Consider the following 16131-nt stretch of genomic DNA (forward strand, 5'->3'; position numbering starts at 1 on the left):
ACTGAAGTGAAAAGTGCCTTTGCTTGCTAAATTTAATTAAACTATATTTTTTAGGATAAGTTAAAAAAATGTTCCAGCCAATTCAGGTTACGGAAATTGATGTTCGTTAAATTTAATTAAGCTACATTTTTATGATAAGTCAATAGTAAAATTCAGGTTACGGAAATATGATGCTTGAAAATATTATACAATGATCTTTAATTCGGAGGATAACGGCTAGCTGACCGGAGCTGGAGGTTGCCATTGACACGATTGATGTAGTGTACTGATTGACATATCGGACACATTATTGAAAGCCTCCTCGGGCATCAAAGATTCAAAGCTCCAACGTCTCAATTATTGCCAGCCATGTGCGTTCACGATCGGGGTGCATGCTGCATGCTCTTGAACCTATTAGATTTCCTTGCGCATGCGTGCTGCACGCACACACGCACAGCGTAACAATAAATATTATACGTGAATGAATAATATTATTTCCCCCATAGATCTTGAAATATTCCGGCAGTGGTAGTGAACGGGGCAGTAGCCGAGGCGCACCATGCCTGGAACGTCTCGCTTTCTCTCATTACTTTGACATCCGGTGGAAGCGAATCGACCTCCATCTTGGTAAATCGAGTCTCGGCCATTTTTGTTGCATCAACGTTGGCCAGGGGACTCTCGCGCTTTCCTAGCAGTTTCGCCAGTTGTCTCCGGGATTTCCACGACTCGTGTGTAGCGAAGGACTGACTGGCACGCGCCGTCTTTTCGGTGAACCGTTATAAAATCGTCGTTGCGGAAGTAACGTTACCGTGACATCGCGTAACGCTCGGTGAAAGGCAACGAGGACAAAGCGTAAGGGACGCGTCGGGAACTTTTTCGGCTGCGAGTGAGGCGTCTGAGAGAGAGAGAGAGGTAGAGATAGAAGACTAGGAGAGGACGAGCTAAAAGGGCTTCAAGCGACAGAGCTGCGAAAACTACGCACAGAGGCGGAGTAATATGAGTAATGCACCCAACCAGAATGGATCAGGTCTAGAGCAGCAGGTAAAGAATCGCGGGCAGACGCGAGTTCCGCGAGTCCTTTTTTCCCCTGCTCCTTCCTTTCTCCCGCTTTTTTCCGCACTATCGCCGCGATTCCGACGCGATCCCCCCCGTACTCGTCGCCCGGAGAGATCCCCCGGTTCCCGGGTCGGATCCGCGTGCATTTCCTTTATCCGATCGAAGATCCTTCCACGAGTGTCATGGCTCGTCACTCGGTCAGCTCGTGACGTGCGCTCTGTACAATGGCGGCAACGATTCCGAGAACGGCATGTCTCGTGTCATGACGCATACTCTCTCCCTTTCTCCCCCGTAGCTAGCGTGGCTTTTTTAATACGCACGGTAATTCCCGCGCGATAGGACGGCACGCAGGTTATATATGAACGATCGGGATTTTCGCGGCACCCACCAAACTAATGACTCACCGTCGTTCGAAGGAACGATAGTGACTTTATCTGCACGATTCTCGATATCTACATGCGAGTGTGATTAAACGCAACGTTTGACTCGACTCTTTTTGTGCTTTTTTTAGTTAGCTGGTCTGGACTTGCAGGGCTCCCGCCAACCAAGTGGGGGTCGATACGTACCACCGCATCTTCGTCATAAAGCTGCAAGTTAGTATGCGAACCTCCTTGAAATTTCTGATTTTTCTGTCATTTGTTTTGTAAGCTAGAGTAGCTTTGTCTTTGTCCAAAATCTAGTGTTCATCGTTACGTGTAGTTTTCATGGCAAAGTATCAAACGCTGCGTAGTACAGTAGCTCAATAGGTAGATCGAGTCAGGTCTGATAAACGTATCTTTGGTCAGTAGACTGTCTCGATCTTATCAAGCCAAAGGTGAAATTTTATTAAATTAAACCGTTTTATTCGGACATTAGATGAATCACACTAAACACATATTCATGATAGCACATGTCTTGTCGTATAGTAATTTTATAGCAGGGTAGGCAACCTTTGGAAAACAAAAAGAATTCTAGATGCTACTTAACGACCTAATGATAAGCATGATGTCGAATGAACAGAATAATTAATACAAATATGAATTTTTTCAGGTAATCCACCGTTGGATTTAAATTACTCTTCTAACTCAAGACCACCGTTTGGTGACCGAGATAGAGGAGGAGATCGCGATCGTGACCATGAAAGGGATCGGGATAGGGGTAGGGGTGGCTATCGCGATTCGCGAAGTCCTCGCGACATCGATTTCGGGAACTTCGGGAGTTTCGGCGGGCGCAACAGGCGCAATCAGGAAAATGGCAGAGATTTTAGATATCTCAACTCTGAGCGCGACCGACCAATTAGCGGCAACGATCGTTGGCAGGAGCCTAGCAGAAATGATCGTTGGCAAGACAACAGAAATGACAGAATGGGAGGCGGTGGAAGGTGGGACGACAGAGGCGGCCGAGGTGGTGGAAGGGGCGAAGTCGACTGGACGATCCCTACCGCCCGGGATGAGCGACTGGAGATGGAGCTGTTCGGCACTGGCAACACCGGAATCAATTTCAGCAAATACGAGGATATCCCGGTCGAGGCTACCGGTGAGAACATACCGCCACACATCACATCTGTGAGTATCCTAGACCTAGATCAGTGTTGAGCGTTCAGCGAATCTGCTTTGAAACATTCTCATCGAAATTCAATTTCCAGTTCGACGAGGTTAAGCTGACAGAGATAATAAAGAACAGCATCACCTTAGCGGGATATGACAAGCCTACACCAGTGCAGAAGTACGCGATACCGATCATCATTGGGCGCCGTGATGTAATGGCCTGTGCTCAAACTGGATCCGGTAAAACAGCGGCCTTCCTAGTGCCAATATTAAATCAGATTTACGAGAGTGGACCGCGACCGCCACCACCGCAAGCAAACTCCTCCGGTAGGCGTAAGCAGTATCCGCTCGGGCTGGTACTGGCTCCGACGAGGGAGCTCGCTACGCAGATATACGACGAGGCGCGGAAGTTCGCGTACCGCTCGCGTATGCGTCCGGCCGTCGTGTACGGCGGCTCCAACATAGTGGATCAGATGCGCGAGTTGGATCGCGGCTGCCACTTACTTGTCGCGACGCCTGGTCGTTTGGTCGACATGCTGGGACGCGGCAAAATCGGCTTGCACAATTGCCGGTAAGTGGCATAACCTGCATGCGCCAACGATCAAACTGTAAAAAAACTCGCGGACTTCTGTACTTAATCTGTCGCTTCTTTGTTAATTCAGATATCTCGTCCTGGATGAGGCAGATCGTATGTTGGACATGGGTTTCGAGCCGCAAATAAGGCGCATCGTCCAAGAGGACAATATGCCACCGACCGGAGAGAGACAGACTCTCATGTTCTCCGCTACTTTCCCGAAAGAGATTCAAATGTTGGCTAGAGATTTCCTTAGCAATTACATCTTCCTGGCAGTCGGTCGCGTAGGATCAACCTCCGAGAACATAACGCAGAAGATAGTATGGGTGGAGGAGCATGACAAGCGTTCATACTTGCTCGACTTGTTGCAAGCCAGCAATTTCTCAGATCCCAGTAAGCTGCAGTATTCGTTCACTCAAATTTTTATTTTTTCTCTCGATTTGTAATTTGCATGTTATTCCAATTAAACTAAAAAAAACGATTATTAATATTGAATCTTTTGTTACGTAGCTGCAGAATCGCTAACTTTAGTATTCGTGGAGACGAAAAAAGGCGCCGATATGCTCGAGGAGTACTTGGCCACGATGGGATACCCGGTCACTAGTATCCACGGCGACAGGACTCAACGCGAACGTGAGGAAGCCCTGCGTCGCTTCCGCGCGGGGAAAGCACCGATTTTGGTTGCGACCGCGGTGGCGGCACGTGGTCTCGACATACCACACGTTAAACATGTCATCAATTTCGACCTGCCCGGCGACGTTGAAGAGTACGTTCATCGTATCGGCCGTACCGGTCGCATGGGCAATTTAGGTTCGTTCCCTTTCTATCTGAGAGCTAGAATTGCCGAGGAAACGCATGAGTTACATCGCGTGTTGTCCCGCAATTAGGTTTGGCCACGTCGTTCTTCAATCACAAGAATCACAATCTGGTGCGCGACCTGGTGTCCTTGCTGATCGAGGCTAATCAAGAACTTCCTCCCTGGTTGGATGACATGTACACGGAAGCGAGATACTCCGGAGGCGCATCCCGACGACCCGGCGGTGGCGGCGGCGGCGGCGGCGGCGGTGGTGGCGGCGGCGGCGGCGGTACCAAGGGTCGCTTCACCGGCGGCGGTTTCGGCGCGAGAGATTATCGTCAACAACCGAGTTCTGGATCTCGTAACAACGGTCCCTCCAGACCAGGTGGTTACGGAGGTAAGTCGAGGAGCCACGATTAACACGGTCTAACGAAACTGATCGACGCGCAATAATAAAAGCGATAAATCGACACTTGCTGTCGTTAAACGTGCTCTTTTGCCTTTGTTGCAGGCGGTTACTCAAGTTACGGAGGTAACTATAATAATTCGTCGTACAATAATTCCTCCAACAACGGCAACAGTGGTGGCCCTGATTGGTGGGACAAGTAAACGATTATTTCCATCGCTATTTCTATTTCTATCATTATTATTATTCTACACGCAAATTCAATTATATATAAGGAGAACACATTACATTATTACATCTACACGTACGTGTTTCGCGCGCGTATACATGTACACGTGCGCAGAGTACAGACAGTTCCATGTATATTATACATATTCACGTCTCTGCTGACTGCCTGTGCACTCTGATTTCTCGATGACAGAAGCAACAAAATTACTTATATTGTTTAAATTCCACTATATTACATTTGTTCACCTTACGATAAATCGTTGACAAATCCTATGTGCAATTTAGTATTCGTGCCGGTGCGCCAATCACCGGGGAATATTCTGAAACGTGAATGATCTCACCATGAAAAAAAAAAGAAAAAGCGAGTATCATAAATGGGATTTGTTCAACATTTATTTATATAATTATTAGTTAGAGGTCCATCCACTATTTTCGTTGTCGTACGCTGGCGAACACGAGTAGTATAATCACTAATGAATCAAATCGATTAAAGTCGTTGACGCCCGTCCGAGGTCGGGAGTTACACGGCGTAACACATAGTAGATGAAGAAACTTAGTGAAATTTTTTAGAACTCCTGTCGAGACTAATGGGGCTCATCATAGCTATATTATTTACATTCTACTTTTTTTTTAATTTTTTTATAGGGATACGGTGGGCGTATCTTCGGTAATTACGGCGTCTAACACGCTCGCCTGTTGCAAACACGTTTTAATGCACAGACAACTTTATTAGCTTCACTTACCATAATGGCCAGTAAAAGTTGCGTATTTCGTTCGAACGGATGGCAGAATTCTTTGGTTACATGTGCACGTTCATTAAACACGCCTAGGATACGCCGAGCCACCGTCGCCATAGATTATTACATGACGATTCCTTATATTACTTTCTCATTAATTTACTGTAGTTCAGCGACGAATGGTACTTTGTTGTTTTGCCGTCCCCAGAGAGACAGACGACATTGCGCCGGCAATGTCAATCTGGTTTACTCGAATAAGCCACGTGAATCGTTTTCGGGGATCGAAGATTTCGGTATTGAGGAAGGAAAGGGCAACACACAGGCTACGTCTTAGGATACCTTTAGAAATCTTACATTTCCATTGTACAGCCTGATACACGTACTTTCTACCAGTCTTTAATTTAGAGAATTTGAAAAATCAGTTTCAGCCAGTTGCAGCCGGTTATTATTTCATAACTTCAGGCTATCACGGTGATCTCGATATTCGTAGCGATTGCAATCAAGACACAAAAAAAATTGTTTTTGTTCTTCGCAAAGATACATCTGCAATTTTTGTCTGCTTCAGAAATTTTGCTCGTAAAGATTTCAGCTGAGCGTACAAACATACGCTTATTGTTCAAAATTTACCGTAAGATTTCTTGAATTTTTCACTTTCCACAATCAACGCAGAATATAGAGATATCACTGTATAGACACGGCTAAATAGACTACTGAACCACAGGTATATATATATATAAATGTTTTATGTACCTGAGAGCGCGCTTGACATGTAGTAGTACAGAAACTACTACATTGATCCCATATAATAGAATGGTGCTTTGAATGCTAGCATTTCTAAATGTAACGGAGACGTTGCCCTGCGAAATTGATACGGCGCTTTATAAAAATCTTAATACTAAAACAGTACCGAATGCAAATATGCGAGCGCTCGTGGAAGATACATTGTGCTAAGGTGGATTAAAAATACGGTTGCAGTTACAGAGGGGGTTAAAGCAAAGAGTAGAGCTTTTGCAAGAGGAGAAGCTTTTGCAATGATAGTGGGCTCAACTTCACTGAAAAGAAAATGAAGCAGCAGAAGTCCCTTCACGTGTCTGGAACGAAAAGGCACAGACGGGGGAGGGGGCGCACTCATATTATTTTCTAGCTGTATTTATCAGTATGGTACGCTATATATAAATACATAACACTAAAATATAATTGAGAAACGACTGTGATATCGAACGATCTTATGACATTCAATTTCCACGCGAATTGATGAATGAACAATTAACGGGATAACCAATACATTAAATGTATTAATTAAATCGGTATTGAATGTCGCGGGAAGATACTAGGCTCAGTTGTTTGAGCCGAACGAACGGAATATTAAGTCGTTGAACAGTAACACACACAAGGCAACGTGGCTGTTGTCCGATCGGGGAGGGCTGAACGCTAGCTCTTGCGGTCCTGAGGGACCTTTCTGGGGCATTGTTTCTGCTTAAAATAAACGCGCATTAACGATATATAGGTGAGCGTGACGCGATGCCGGTTATTCAATTGGCGTTGGTAGGGCTTTATAGGATGTCGATATCGTTTCGTGCAAACGTCGGATTCTTATCTATCTAATCTACGTGAGGAAAAAAAAGTACAAATTCGATTTGCGTCACAACCGCGACAGGATTTTTAGACACGTCATACTTATACCTGTTATATTACTAGATTTAATAGTGCAATCGCGTGCGTGAATCGTATGCCGTGTGACCGTGGACCAAGGTGTGAATGCCTCCCTTATACGGGGGAATTGACAATTATTTCATCTAGAACATTCAAGGATAGTGTTTAACGAGTAAAAAACTATCGTTGGCTTCCGACCGTGGTGCGAGTGTTCTGAAATTTTTAATACGATTCGTCATCGAGGCCACCAGTCAGCATTTTCGGAGGCCCTGCCAAGAACATTAAGAGAATCCTTCGTGGACAGTGTGTGATACGTCGATTCTGACGCTTCTCGTGTCGCGTCGGAGAAGATTATCTACTGCGGCAACAATCCGTCGATCTGCCAATGAAACAGGTTTTGCCGTACTGATGTATACACGTGTGTCATTTTGCAAGAGAGAATTTACATCGGTTCCGACTACATACGCAAGCTTTTGCATCTCCTTTCCTATTTAATTTCTATTATTTTTTACAAAGTGACGAAGGAAAAGGCAGCGCGCGATGGTCGTTGGATTTTAATCATTCGTATTTCACTCGATGAGCCTTCGAGGCTTGGAGAGCGAAGAGAATTGTGATTTTACAAGAATTCATTTGTATGAGGACAAATTGCAATCGGTGAAATTTAATGGAAATTAATATTTAAGTGTAGGTACACCCGATCGTTTTTTTTTATAAGTAAAATCTCCAACTGTACTATCGATGCGTTCAAGCATTCGTGACGCGTCGCGTGTTTTAATCAGTACTATATGCATTTCGAAAAGATACTTTTTGTTTGCTATTGACATGCTGGACAGAGAGTTAATATTTCAAAGCAGTATGATTATACTTAACGCTGCTGAGTTTCTTATTATTTTGTCGCTCAAATTGATACATTGAATATCCTGCTAAAATTAATAAAACAATTTGTTTTACGTTCACATAATGAATTTCGGGATATAACGGATATCGAACTTTGTTGAATGTTCCTGAGAGATAGTCAAATGTCCACCGTGTAGTAAAACCAATATATGTATAAATTAAAAATATGATATTATGATTTCTAGCGTATATTAGCATACTTAGGCGAAATAGAGAACAATATAGAAAATGATGGCTATTTATTGATCGATTTAGTATTTATTTTCTATGTTTCCAGATTTTGGAAAGTAAACGATTAATATCTTCTGTACTGTATATGTACTTTTCGTGTCATGTTTGGTCCTCTGAAGTATATCGGACGAGCAGCCTTAGAGAAAACACTTTACGAATACATACAGAATGATCGGAACGATCAGTCGAAAGATTAATTTGAAGAGCATAAGAAAACAAAAGAGAAGAAAAGATGAAAATCAGAGAGGGTCTGTCAATAACAGAAGAATAAGTCATTCAAGCAAGGAAACGAGGAAAAAAAAAGAGAGAAATGCTGTGACTGCAATCATTACTGTGGGGGAAAAAATCGCGCGATCCGCAAGGAACATATTACACACTGTAAGCCGTATTATGTAATGCGATGCGTGCGCGAATAATTGTGTCGCCGGCTGTTGAGCCGCGCACAAGAGCGGAGAAATTGTTCACGTGCGAGTAGTCCTGTATTTTTTATTATTTTACATTGTGCGCGACGCGTCGGTGAGCATTTTCCGACAATGCTCGTCGACGAGGATCAAGTGCGTGTGCCTGTAATCCTCTCTTTGATAAAAAAATGAGATTTCAATGCAAATGCAATGCAAGCGAGGAAAGCGAGAGCAGAACGGCACACGCGCGCACGTTTCCGGAAGGGCACCGTGTGAGGTGGGATGGCAAAAGAAATGTCTTCTAACTTGTTCCGAGTGTTTCAATTTGATCGAGGATCGTCGTACGTATCGTCGTCGGTGTAGCGAGGTGCAAGGAGCGCGTAAATCGATCGCGAGACGAATTGTAATCGCGATCGCTCGTCGCGTCGCGTACGCACGAGACTCGCGACACACGCGTGTCGCAAAACGATACCCGGCGTACGCGGACTGCGTGCGACGCTCCTCGCGCGTTATTTACTTGTAACCGTGATGATACTGCTAATACGTTTATTTCACTCGATACCGAGCGAGCGCGAGAGATAGTATCTTAACGGAACGGTAAATGTACCATTCTGTCGGTCTCTTATTTAGTAATTTGCACATTTACGCGCTACAGTAGGCGAATATACGAACAAAGATATAAGCAGACGTTTCGGTGAATCGTACGCGGTACGCCGATAAATATATATCGAATAAAAAAGTAACGAGAGAGTCTCTAAAGTGTGCGAAGAAGAAAAAGTGAAAGAAAAGAGAAACTGATGAAAAACAAATATCGAAAGAAAGAGGTTCACCAATGTGTCGTACATTTATAGTTCATTAGCAATAAGTTATTGTGCGCGTCATGAAGCGCGTTTACACACGTACTTCTTGCATGCGTAGGTATAACGTATGCTCGTGAAGAATGATGTAGAGTGTCAATATTGTTACAAAATACCTCATACGGGACGATCACGTATTAATTCAATGTTCTTTCATTCGGTGAATTTTGCGTTTTATTTATAGTATTATGTGAAGAGAGAACAGTGACAGGAGACTTCTACAAAAATGAATATAATAATAAACATTACAAAAGGATTATCAAATGCCAAGTCCCTCTTCGTATACGGCCTTTCATCCACCTGCGCTCCAACATCCTTATGTTACATTGAGAAAAGCAAGACCTCGTGATCGTCTTATACAGGGTGTCCCATTTTAAATGCCGCAGGCAAAAATCTCGAAAAATATGGGACATACGGAAAAATGTTTCGAACAAAAGTTGCATGGTTTGAAGGGGGCCACATGATGAAAATATGTACTTGACCTTGAGTGACCTTTTCAAGGCCAGGTCAATGTGATGGATGTTTTCTTAAATGGGACCCCCCCCCCCCTTTTTTATTGTATATTCTTGTAGCTTAGTTCGAGAGCTTTCCAAAACACTACCTACTTTTGTTTTTTGCCCAAGCAGTTCCAAAGATACGAAGCGTCAAAGTTGACGCTTCATATCTTGGGAATATTTTCATCATGTGGCCCCCTTCAAACCATGCAACTTTTGTTCGAAACATTTTTCCGTATGTCCCATATTTTTCGAGATTTTTGCCTGCGGCATTAAAAATGGGACACCCTGTATAATCACTCGTGTAAAATATTTAGAGAGAGAGAGAAATTATATATATATACAAACTGAGGATTCAAGGTCGAAAATTGTACATTGCTTTTTCCTGATTGTACTAAATCTCTTAGCACTTATTTATATTTTCTAGTTCGGTATCAAGCGTTACATAAAATTCTAGGCATTACATAATTCTGTAGCCTTCACATTTGAAAGTAAATGATACCTTGATCTGGATTTAACTGTGCTTAATTACATGAAAGAAATTCAAATGCAATCAATTGCAATTAAAATGCTTTGGCTGATATAATATAATAACATTAGTCAATGAGCCGTTATAATTAAGAATCAACAATAGCCAAGTGTGAAAGACAACTTGGTGAGTCACGCGTTTCTCCAATTTCATTTTTCCCGCGATGTGCGGTCGAAAGGCCACTTTTATCAGACTCCGTGGGGGCCGAGTGGGAGAAGTACAACTCGCGCATCGCCAATCGCGTAAGACCACGATCGCAATGGCGGCGTGGCTGGATAATTCGGTGTTATCGGGCGGTTAGGTGTCGGTTTAGCGGTGCGAGCGGGTTAATTTGCTTATTTACAACGTTACTCGTCGTGATCGGTGAGTCGACCTGTCCTCAGCCATGTACAGTCTCTTGATATTGGCACTGTTGGATATAACTTTTGACGGTACGTACCCCTAACCTTTCTTGCACATTTAAACGAGAATTATACTCGTCTCTTCACACACATGATTGAGAACGGCTGTTTTTCTAGTGGTCGGAAGTGTTTCACAATTAGAGATCAACAAGCATTTAGAACTCGGCAGGGAATTCCTGGCGAAGGGCCAATTGCAGGATGCACTGTCACATTACCATGCAGCTGTTGGTAAGTATAATCGCGAATTTCTACCTTCCGGTCCTTGAATATTTCACTGCGAACGGCTGCGACTAGGGAACGATTCTCGAGAATAAGTTTTGTCTCTTTGCACAGAGGGAGATCCGCAGAATTACTTGACGTACTACAAGAGAGGCACGGTTTATTTAGCCTTGGGTAAAGCCAAATTCGCTCTCCTTGACTTTGACAAGGTTCTGGAATTAAAGGAAGACTTTACATCGGCACGACTTCAGCGCGGTTATATTTTACTTAAGCAAGCCCAGTTCGATGAGGCTGAAACTGACCTTTTGGATGTGGTACGTTTACTTCTCCACGCTCGCTCATTGCGCATGGATTATTCGCAGCAGATTATTTCTATCATTATTCCCATTTCCTTATTTCAGCTGTCTGTAGAAGGAAATAATATGGATGCCTTGAATGCCTTAGATAAGTTAAGATCAGCTAAGGAAGACATGAAAATAATCGATCTGCTGCTGTATAATGACGATTATGCAGCAGCCGTACATCAAATCACGCGAATTATCGAGGTATGCCCGTGGTCCTCTAGTCTTAGGGAGCTCAGGGCGCAGAATTACGTTGCCCTTGGGGATTACATGAGCGCCATATCCGATATACGCTCGACTACGAAATTGTTATCTGATAATACCGAGGGATTCTTCAAGCTGTCGACGTGGCTGTACCGTCTTGGACAAGTCGACGAAGCGTTGAAGTAAGTGATTAACTAGCAAAATGTATATTACCGAGATTTTCGTCAAGATTTGCGTGATTAACGTGATGTGTGAATATTTAGGGAGATTCGGGAATGTTTGAAGCTTGATCCGGACCATAAGCAATGCTTCCCATTTTACAAGAAGATCAGAAAGATCAACAAGCTGCTGCAGGATATGGAGACTGCACTGGAGGAGTCAAAGGATCACGACACGTGCATCGATCTGGCACAGCATGTACTAAAGCAAGAGCCGAACGAGCAGAAAGTGCGGTTCACGGCCTTTCATTATCTCTGCAAGTGTTACACGGCGAATCTTGAGCCGACCCTCGCGATCGAAAATTGCAAGCAAGCGTTGAAAATTATGAAGGAGCCTGGTGTCATTTGTGACAGTGCGGAGGCGTATCTTGCTGCGGAGATGTTCGACGATGGTAATTTACAGTCTCGTTGATATATCTTTTTTTGAATATATTTTTACATTTTTAATATATTTTTATAATATACTTTTTTGCCAACAGCCATCAGGGACTTCAAGGAAGCGTTAGAGATAGATCCAAACTTCCAAAGGGCGAAGCAGGGCATGCAGAAGGCGCAGCAGCGCCAAAGCTGTCGGAGTCGCGGGATTACTACAAGATCCTCGGCGTATCGAGGAACGCGAATAAACGCGACATCATCAAGGCATATCGGAAGGCGGCGCAGAAGTGGCATCCGGACAATTTCCAGGAGGGCGACGAGAAGAAGCGCGCGCAGAAGAAGTTCATCGACATCGCCGCTGCCAAAGAGGTCCTCACGGATGACGAGAAGAGGGCGAAGTTCGATCAGGGCGAGGATCCCTGGATCCGGAGTCCGGGCGACACCAGCAAGGCTTCAACCCCTTCCAGGAATTTCACCACTTCCATGGCTCTCCCTTCCAATTTAAATTCCACTTTAATTAGATACACGGCAGATCGTCATCTTGTGATAGGTCAATTACCACTCTCAAATTTTCAACGTTTCTCGTTGCTTCGCATTTCGGTCGCGACAGTATCATCTTCACTTTACCCACTTAGCCTGAATTTCATTCCGCTACCTCGTCGGTGAAGATCGCGCGTGTCGTTTAGCCTGTCGGACTCGGAGAACTGAACGTGAACCCGATTCCTATAGATGGGATCGGTGAACGCGGAGAGCCAGTGGCCGTCTCGCTACATCGGACTCAACAATGTGACTCGAAGACTGGAAACGGGATTTTCTTTAACGAGAGATCAAGTGAGAAGTCAAGTTTAACCCTGTAGTTTATTCGCTGCAAGAGAATCGCGATACACGTGCATGCAAACTGACCGATGGATATAATCTGTTTTGATTCACGTTCGTCGTTCGTCGTGCAATACCGTCGCACCGTCGATCTACACACACTGAAACCTGGTGAAATGTGATCACGCCACATTGTGTTGCAGTACAAACGAAAGGGGACGTATAGTGATCATCACACTGCCACTGAGGTTGCTTCAGCGGCTATTCGTATTAGCTTTTAGAGAACATACGGAAACTAGATTGTACAATTCGAGACATTATCGCGCTTTATCGGGTACGAATACCAAGTTCAATCGGTATTTATATCGTTACTACTTTTTTGCGTGCGGTGTTCGTACTCGGTAACGTTCACGTAATGTGTAGAATAACAATGCTGTGCGCTTGTCACGTTCGTGTGAATGCGAGTTGGAACTTCATGTAAATATTGTATCTCTCTGATATTTGTTTAAAAATATATTTGAGTAATTTATACAGACACGCCAAAGCGAGTTATTGTAATAGCATGTAAGAAGGATTTCTCAATGATGAAACACGACTTTCCCCGTAATTTGCTTATCTGAAACTCTTTCTTTCTTTTAATTACGACATCAAGTTCGATATCTTGTTCTTATCTTTTAGCTTCTAGTCTGAATTTCTTGCTTAATTTCTTTCGCCTCTTCAACCGTTTTCGCAGGTTTTTATATTTTCCCAATTCCCGCCTCACCATGTGACCCCTCCATCTTGACTGAATGACGGTCGCAGCTTTGTGCAGTTTACCGCGGTGCTCCGCTTCCTCCCGTAATCTTCTCTCCTCGCTGATGTACTCGTCGATCAGTTCTCGTTGCTCGTCTCTTAGAGAGCGCATTTCGTCCATTTCCAATTTCTGTTTGTCTACTTTTCCTGTTGGCAGGTGAAAAGAATTTTATTAAATTTTAATTTGTTGGGAACATTTGAAAATTTTATTATTTATGTTAAATTATAATTTGTTATGATTTATTTTTTACATTTAATAATTGTAATAACAGCGCGTTATTCCGAGTATACCTTTAATTCATCGATCTCTTGCTGCCGCCGCACCAGCTCTCGCTGTACCTAGTCGTCCACGCGACTATCTGCTTTTCCTTCTCTTCGATATCCGCCTCCAGGTAAGCGCTGATCTCTGCCGACATAATCTGCTCCGCGTTGCACTCCTTCGAGCGATCGCTCAATCCGTTCAGCACATCCGTCTTCCGCAGCTGCAGCTTGAGCGCCTGTTGCTCCAATCTGGCCCTCGCCCATCTCTCCGCGTAGCCTGTGACCACAATACCCAGCTAGCAGAATATCAAGAAGCGCGCATTTACGCATATAATCGCACATGTACTACCTAGCTTCCCGCTGTTCAAGAATATCGCGCGATCGACTGCTGCGTCGCTCTCCTGCGCCAGTCGGATTGTACTCTCCGTATCCTCCGCGCTCGCCTTTTACTCGACTCCAACGTCCCTCGAAGTTGTCCGGCTCGATTGAGCCACGCTCGCGCGCTCGTTTCGAGATCACGCTCGCCCTCCCGTTTCCTCGCGATACTGTCGAGCTCCTCTTGCAAGCTGTCAAATTTTCTGTCGTCTCTTACGTCGCGCAGAACTCTTTCGAGCACTCTGCGCACGTAGTTCCTAAATGCCACGTATAAAAAAACGGATAGAAACCGTGAAATGTAGACTTCCGAATTGAGATATTTAGTCTCGACGTTGAGTGAAATATCGAAGGTCGCAAACGCACCTGTCCCGCTGCATCTTCTCCGCCGCCGTGGGCACAAGCGGCAAGAGGCCCATGTCTTCTCTGAAGATCGCTCTAGGCTCGTCAGGCACCTACGCCTCGTCAACCGTTTTAAACCCAGTTTCGTCCCAGCGCGGGTCCACGCTGGCTGGTATCACGAATCCGACCGTGAGCAGCTGCTCCAAGCACTCTTCGAGTACACGTGATATAGCGGCTGCTTCTAGCGGCGTGAGCAAGTCGACCGGTGAAATTAATTCCATCTGCAATCTGTCTTCCGAATGTTCTTCTCTCGAAGATAACGTACTCGTGGGCGATTCCGGATGGGCTGAGGGTATCTCGGCTCATCCAGCCGTAACGTCTGAATAATAAATTTATTAATTATTAATTATATATTTATTAATAATTAAATTTGTTATTTATATTTTCATGTAATTCAGTTTGTGCAGAGAGAAGCGCCTGTGGGAATGCTATCCTACTCGATCATCGTTCATGTCCATTTTCGAGACTTTGTCTAAATTTTGCATAAATATGTCGGCGGTCTGCTTCAACGCTTTCTCGATGGTACGTTCATTCATTGACTCAAGTGTTACATTGTCAACAAGTGTTACTTTCCTACGAGCCTGTTGAAGAGTTATCGACGACAGTCGGTCGAGGGCAACATCTCTTTGAAACGCTTGCACGTCTTGAGATGCATGCATTATATGCTAAAATATTATGTCTTGTGTTATTTCACATTTAATGATAAAAATATTTAAAAAAATATAGATAACATTTTAAGACATCTTGAAATAATTAGTGCATAATAATAAAATTCTTTTTTGAAATACTCTTCAGGCACGTGTAACGCTCTTATATTCGAGTGTGCAAATTAATTTAATTCTTTAAAATAATAATAATAACGTCATACACCAAGAGATTTGCCCTGTCAAAGCTGATAAAAATAATTTCTAACAGTACCGTTTAACCATATTTAACCTTATTATCGTTAATTTTCTACTTTTCTTATTTTTTCTCATTAATTAATACATCTGCTAGAAATATAGAGAGCGTAAGCACGCATATATATCGGTACTGAAATCTTGGATTTAATCTCGTTCCAAGTCATGTTGCTGAATTTTCGCAGCGTCAGCGTCAGTTGCTAAAAATTTACATAGATCATTTCGGAAACAAGCAAATGTCGATTTTCCGACATTTATCCACGTGTGTGAAGTTAGCCCCGCACTTTTTGAATTTCATCTTTTTCTTGATTGTGCTGAAATTGTGCTACGTTTGTGCCATATTGTGCCGCAGACCGCAGTTCAATAATTTCAAACCGTTTTCGAAAAAAAAATAAAAAACGAAAAATTGGTAGCCCCGCACTTTTCGAATTTCATCTTTTTCTTGATTGTGCTGAATTGTGCTACGT

At 43.7% G+C, this 16131-nt stretch overlaps 3 protein-coding genes and 1 pseudogene across 3 annotated transcripts; 2 read left to right on the top strand and 2 right to left on the bottom strand.

Moving 5' to 3' along the window:
* The first annotated feature begins 26 nt into the window (after positions 1-26).
* Positions 27-9605, top strand: LOC105283287 (ATP-dependent RNA helicase bel). The gene is made up of 8 exons (XM_011345915.3): positions 27-1020; positions 1547-1628; positions 2065-2579; positions 2660-3132; positions 3224-3528; positions 3646-3945; positions 4023-4328; positions 4443-9605. Exons 1-8 carry the CDS (start codon positions 976-978, stop codon positions 4538-4540), a joined length of 2124 nt encoding a protein of 707 aa, XP_011344217.2. The 5' UTR covers positions 27-975; the 3' UTR covers positions 4541-9605.
* A 980-nt stretch (positions 9606-10585) lies between these two features.
* On the top strand, positions 10586-13472 carry LOC113563449 (dnaJ homolog subfamily C member 3-like). Its single transcript, XM_026975126.1, is given in 8 exon segments — positions 10586-10795; positions 10883-10993; positions 11099-11298; positions 11386-11711; positions 11793-12139; positions 12227-12307; positions 12310-12540; positions 12543-13472. Coding segments are annotated over 8 exon segments (1443 nt in total). The 5' UTR covers positions 10586-10749; the 3' UTR covers positions 12644-13472.
* Positions 13439-13870, bottom strand: LOC113563450. Its single transcript, XM_026975127.1, has one exon. It carries the CDS (start codon positions 13849-13851, stop codon positions 13606-13608), a length of 246 nt encoding a protein of 81 aa, XP_026830928.1. The 5' UTR covers positions 13852-13870; the 3' UTR covers positions 13439-13605.
* A 153-nt stretch (positions 13871-14023) lies between these two features.
* On the bottom strand, positions 14024-15010 carry LOC113563344 (annotated as a pseudogene).
* Positions 15011-16131: the final 1121 nt, after the last annotated feature.

Source organism: Ooceraea biroi, chromosome 14 (genome assembly GCF_003672135.1).
Source record: "Ooceraea biroi isolate clonal line C1 chromosome 14, Obir_v5.4, whole genome shotgun sequence".
Classification (NCBI taxonomy): Eukaryota; Metazoa; Arthropoda; class Insecta; order Hymenoptera; family Formicidae; genus Ooceraea; species Ooceraea biroi.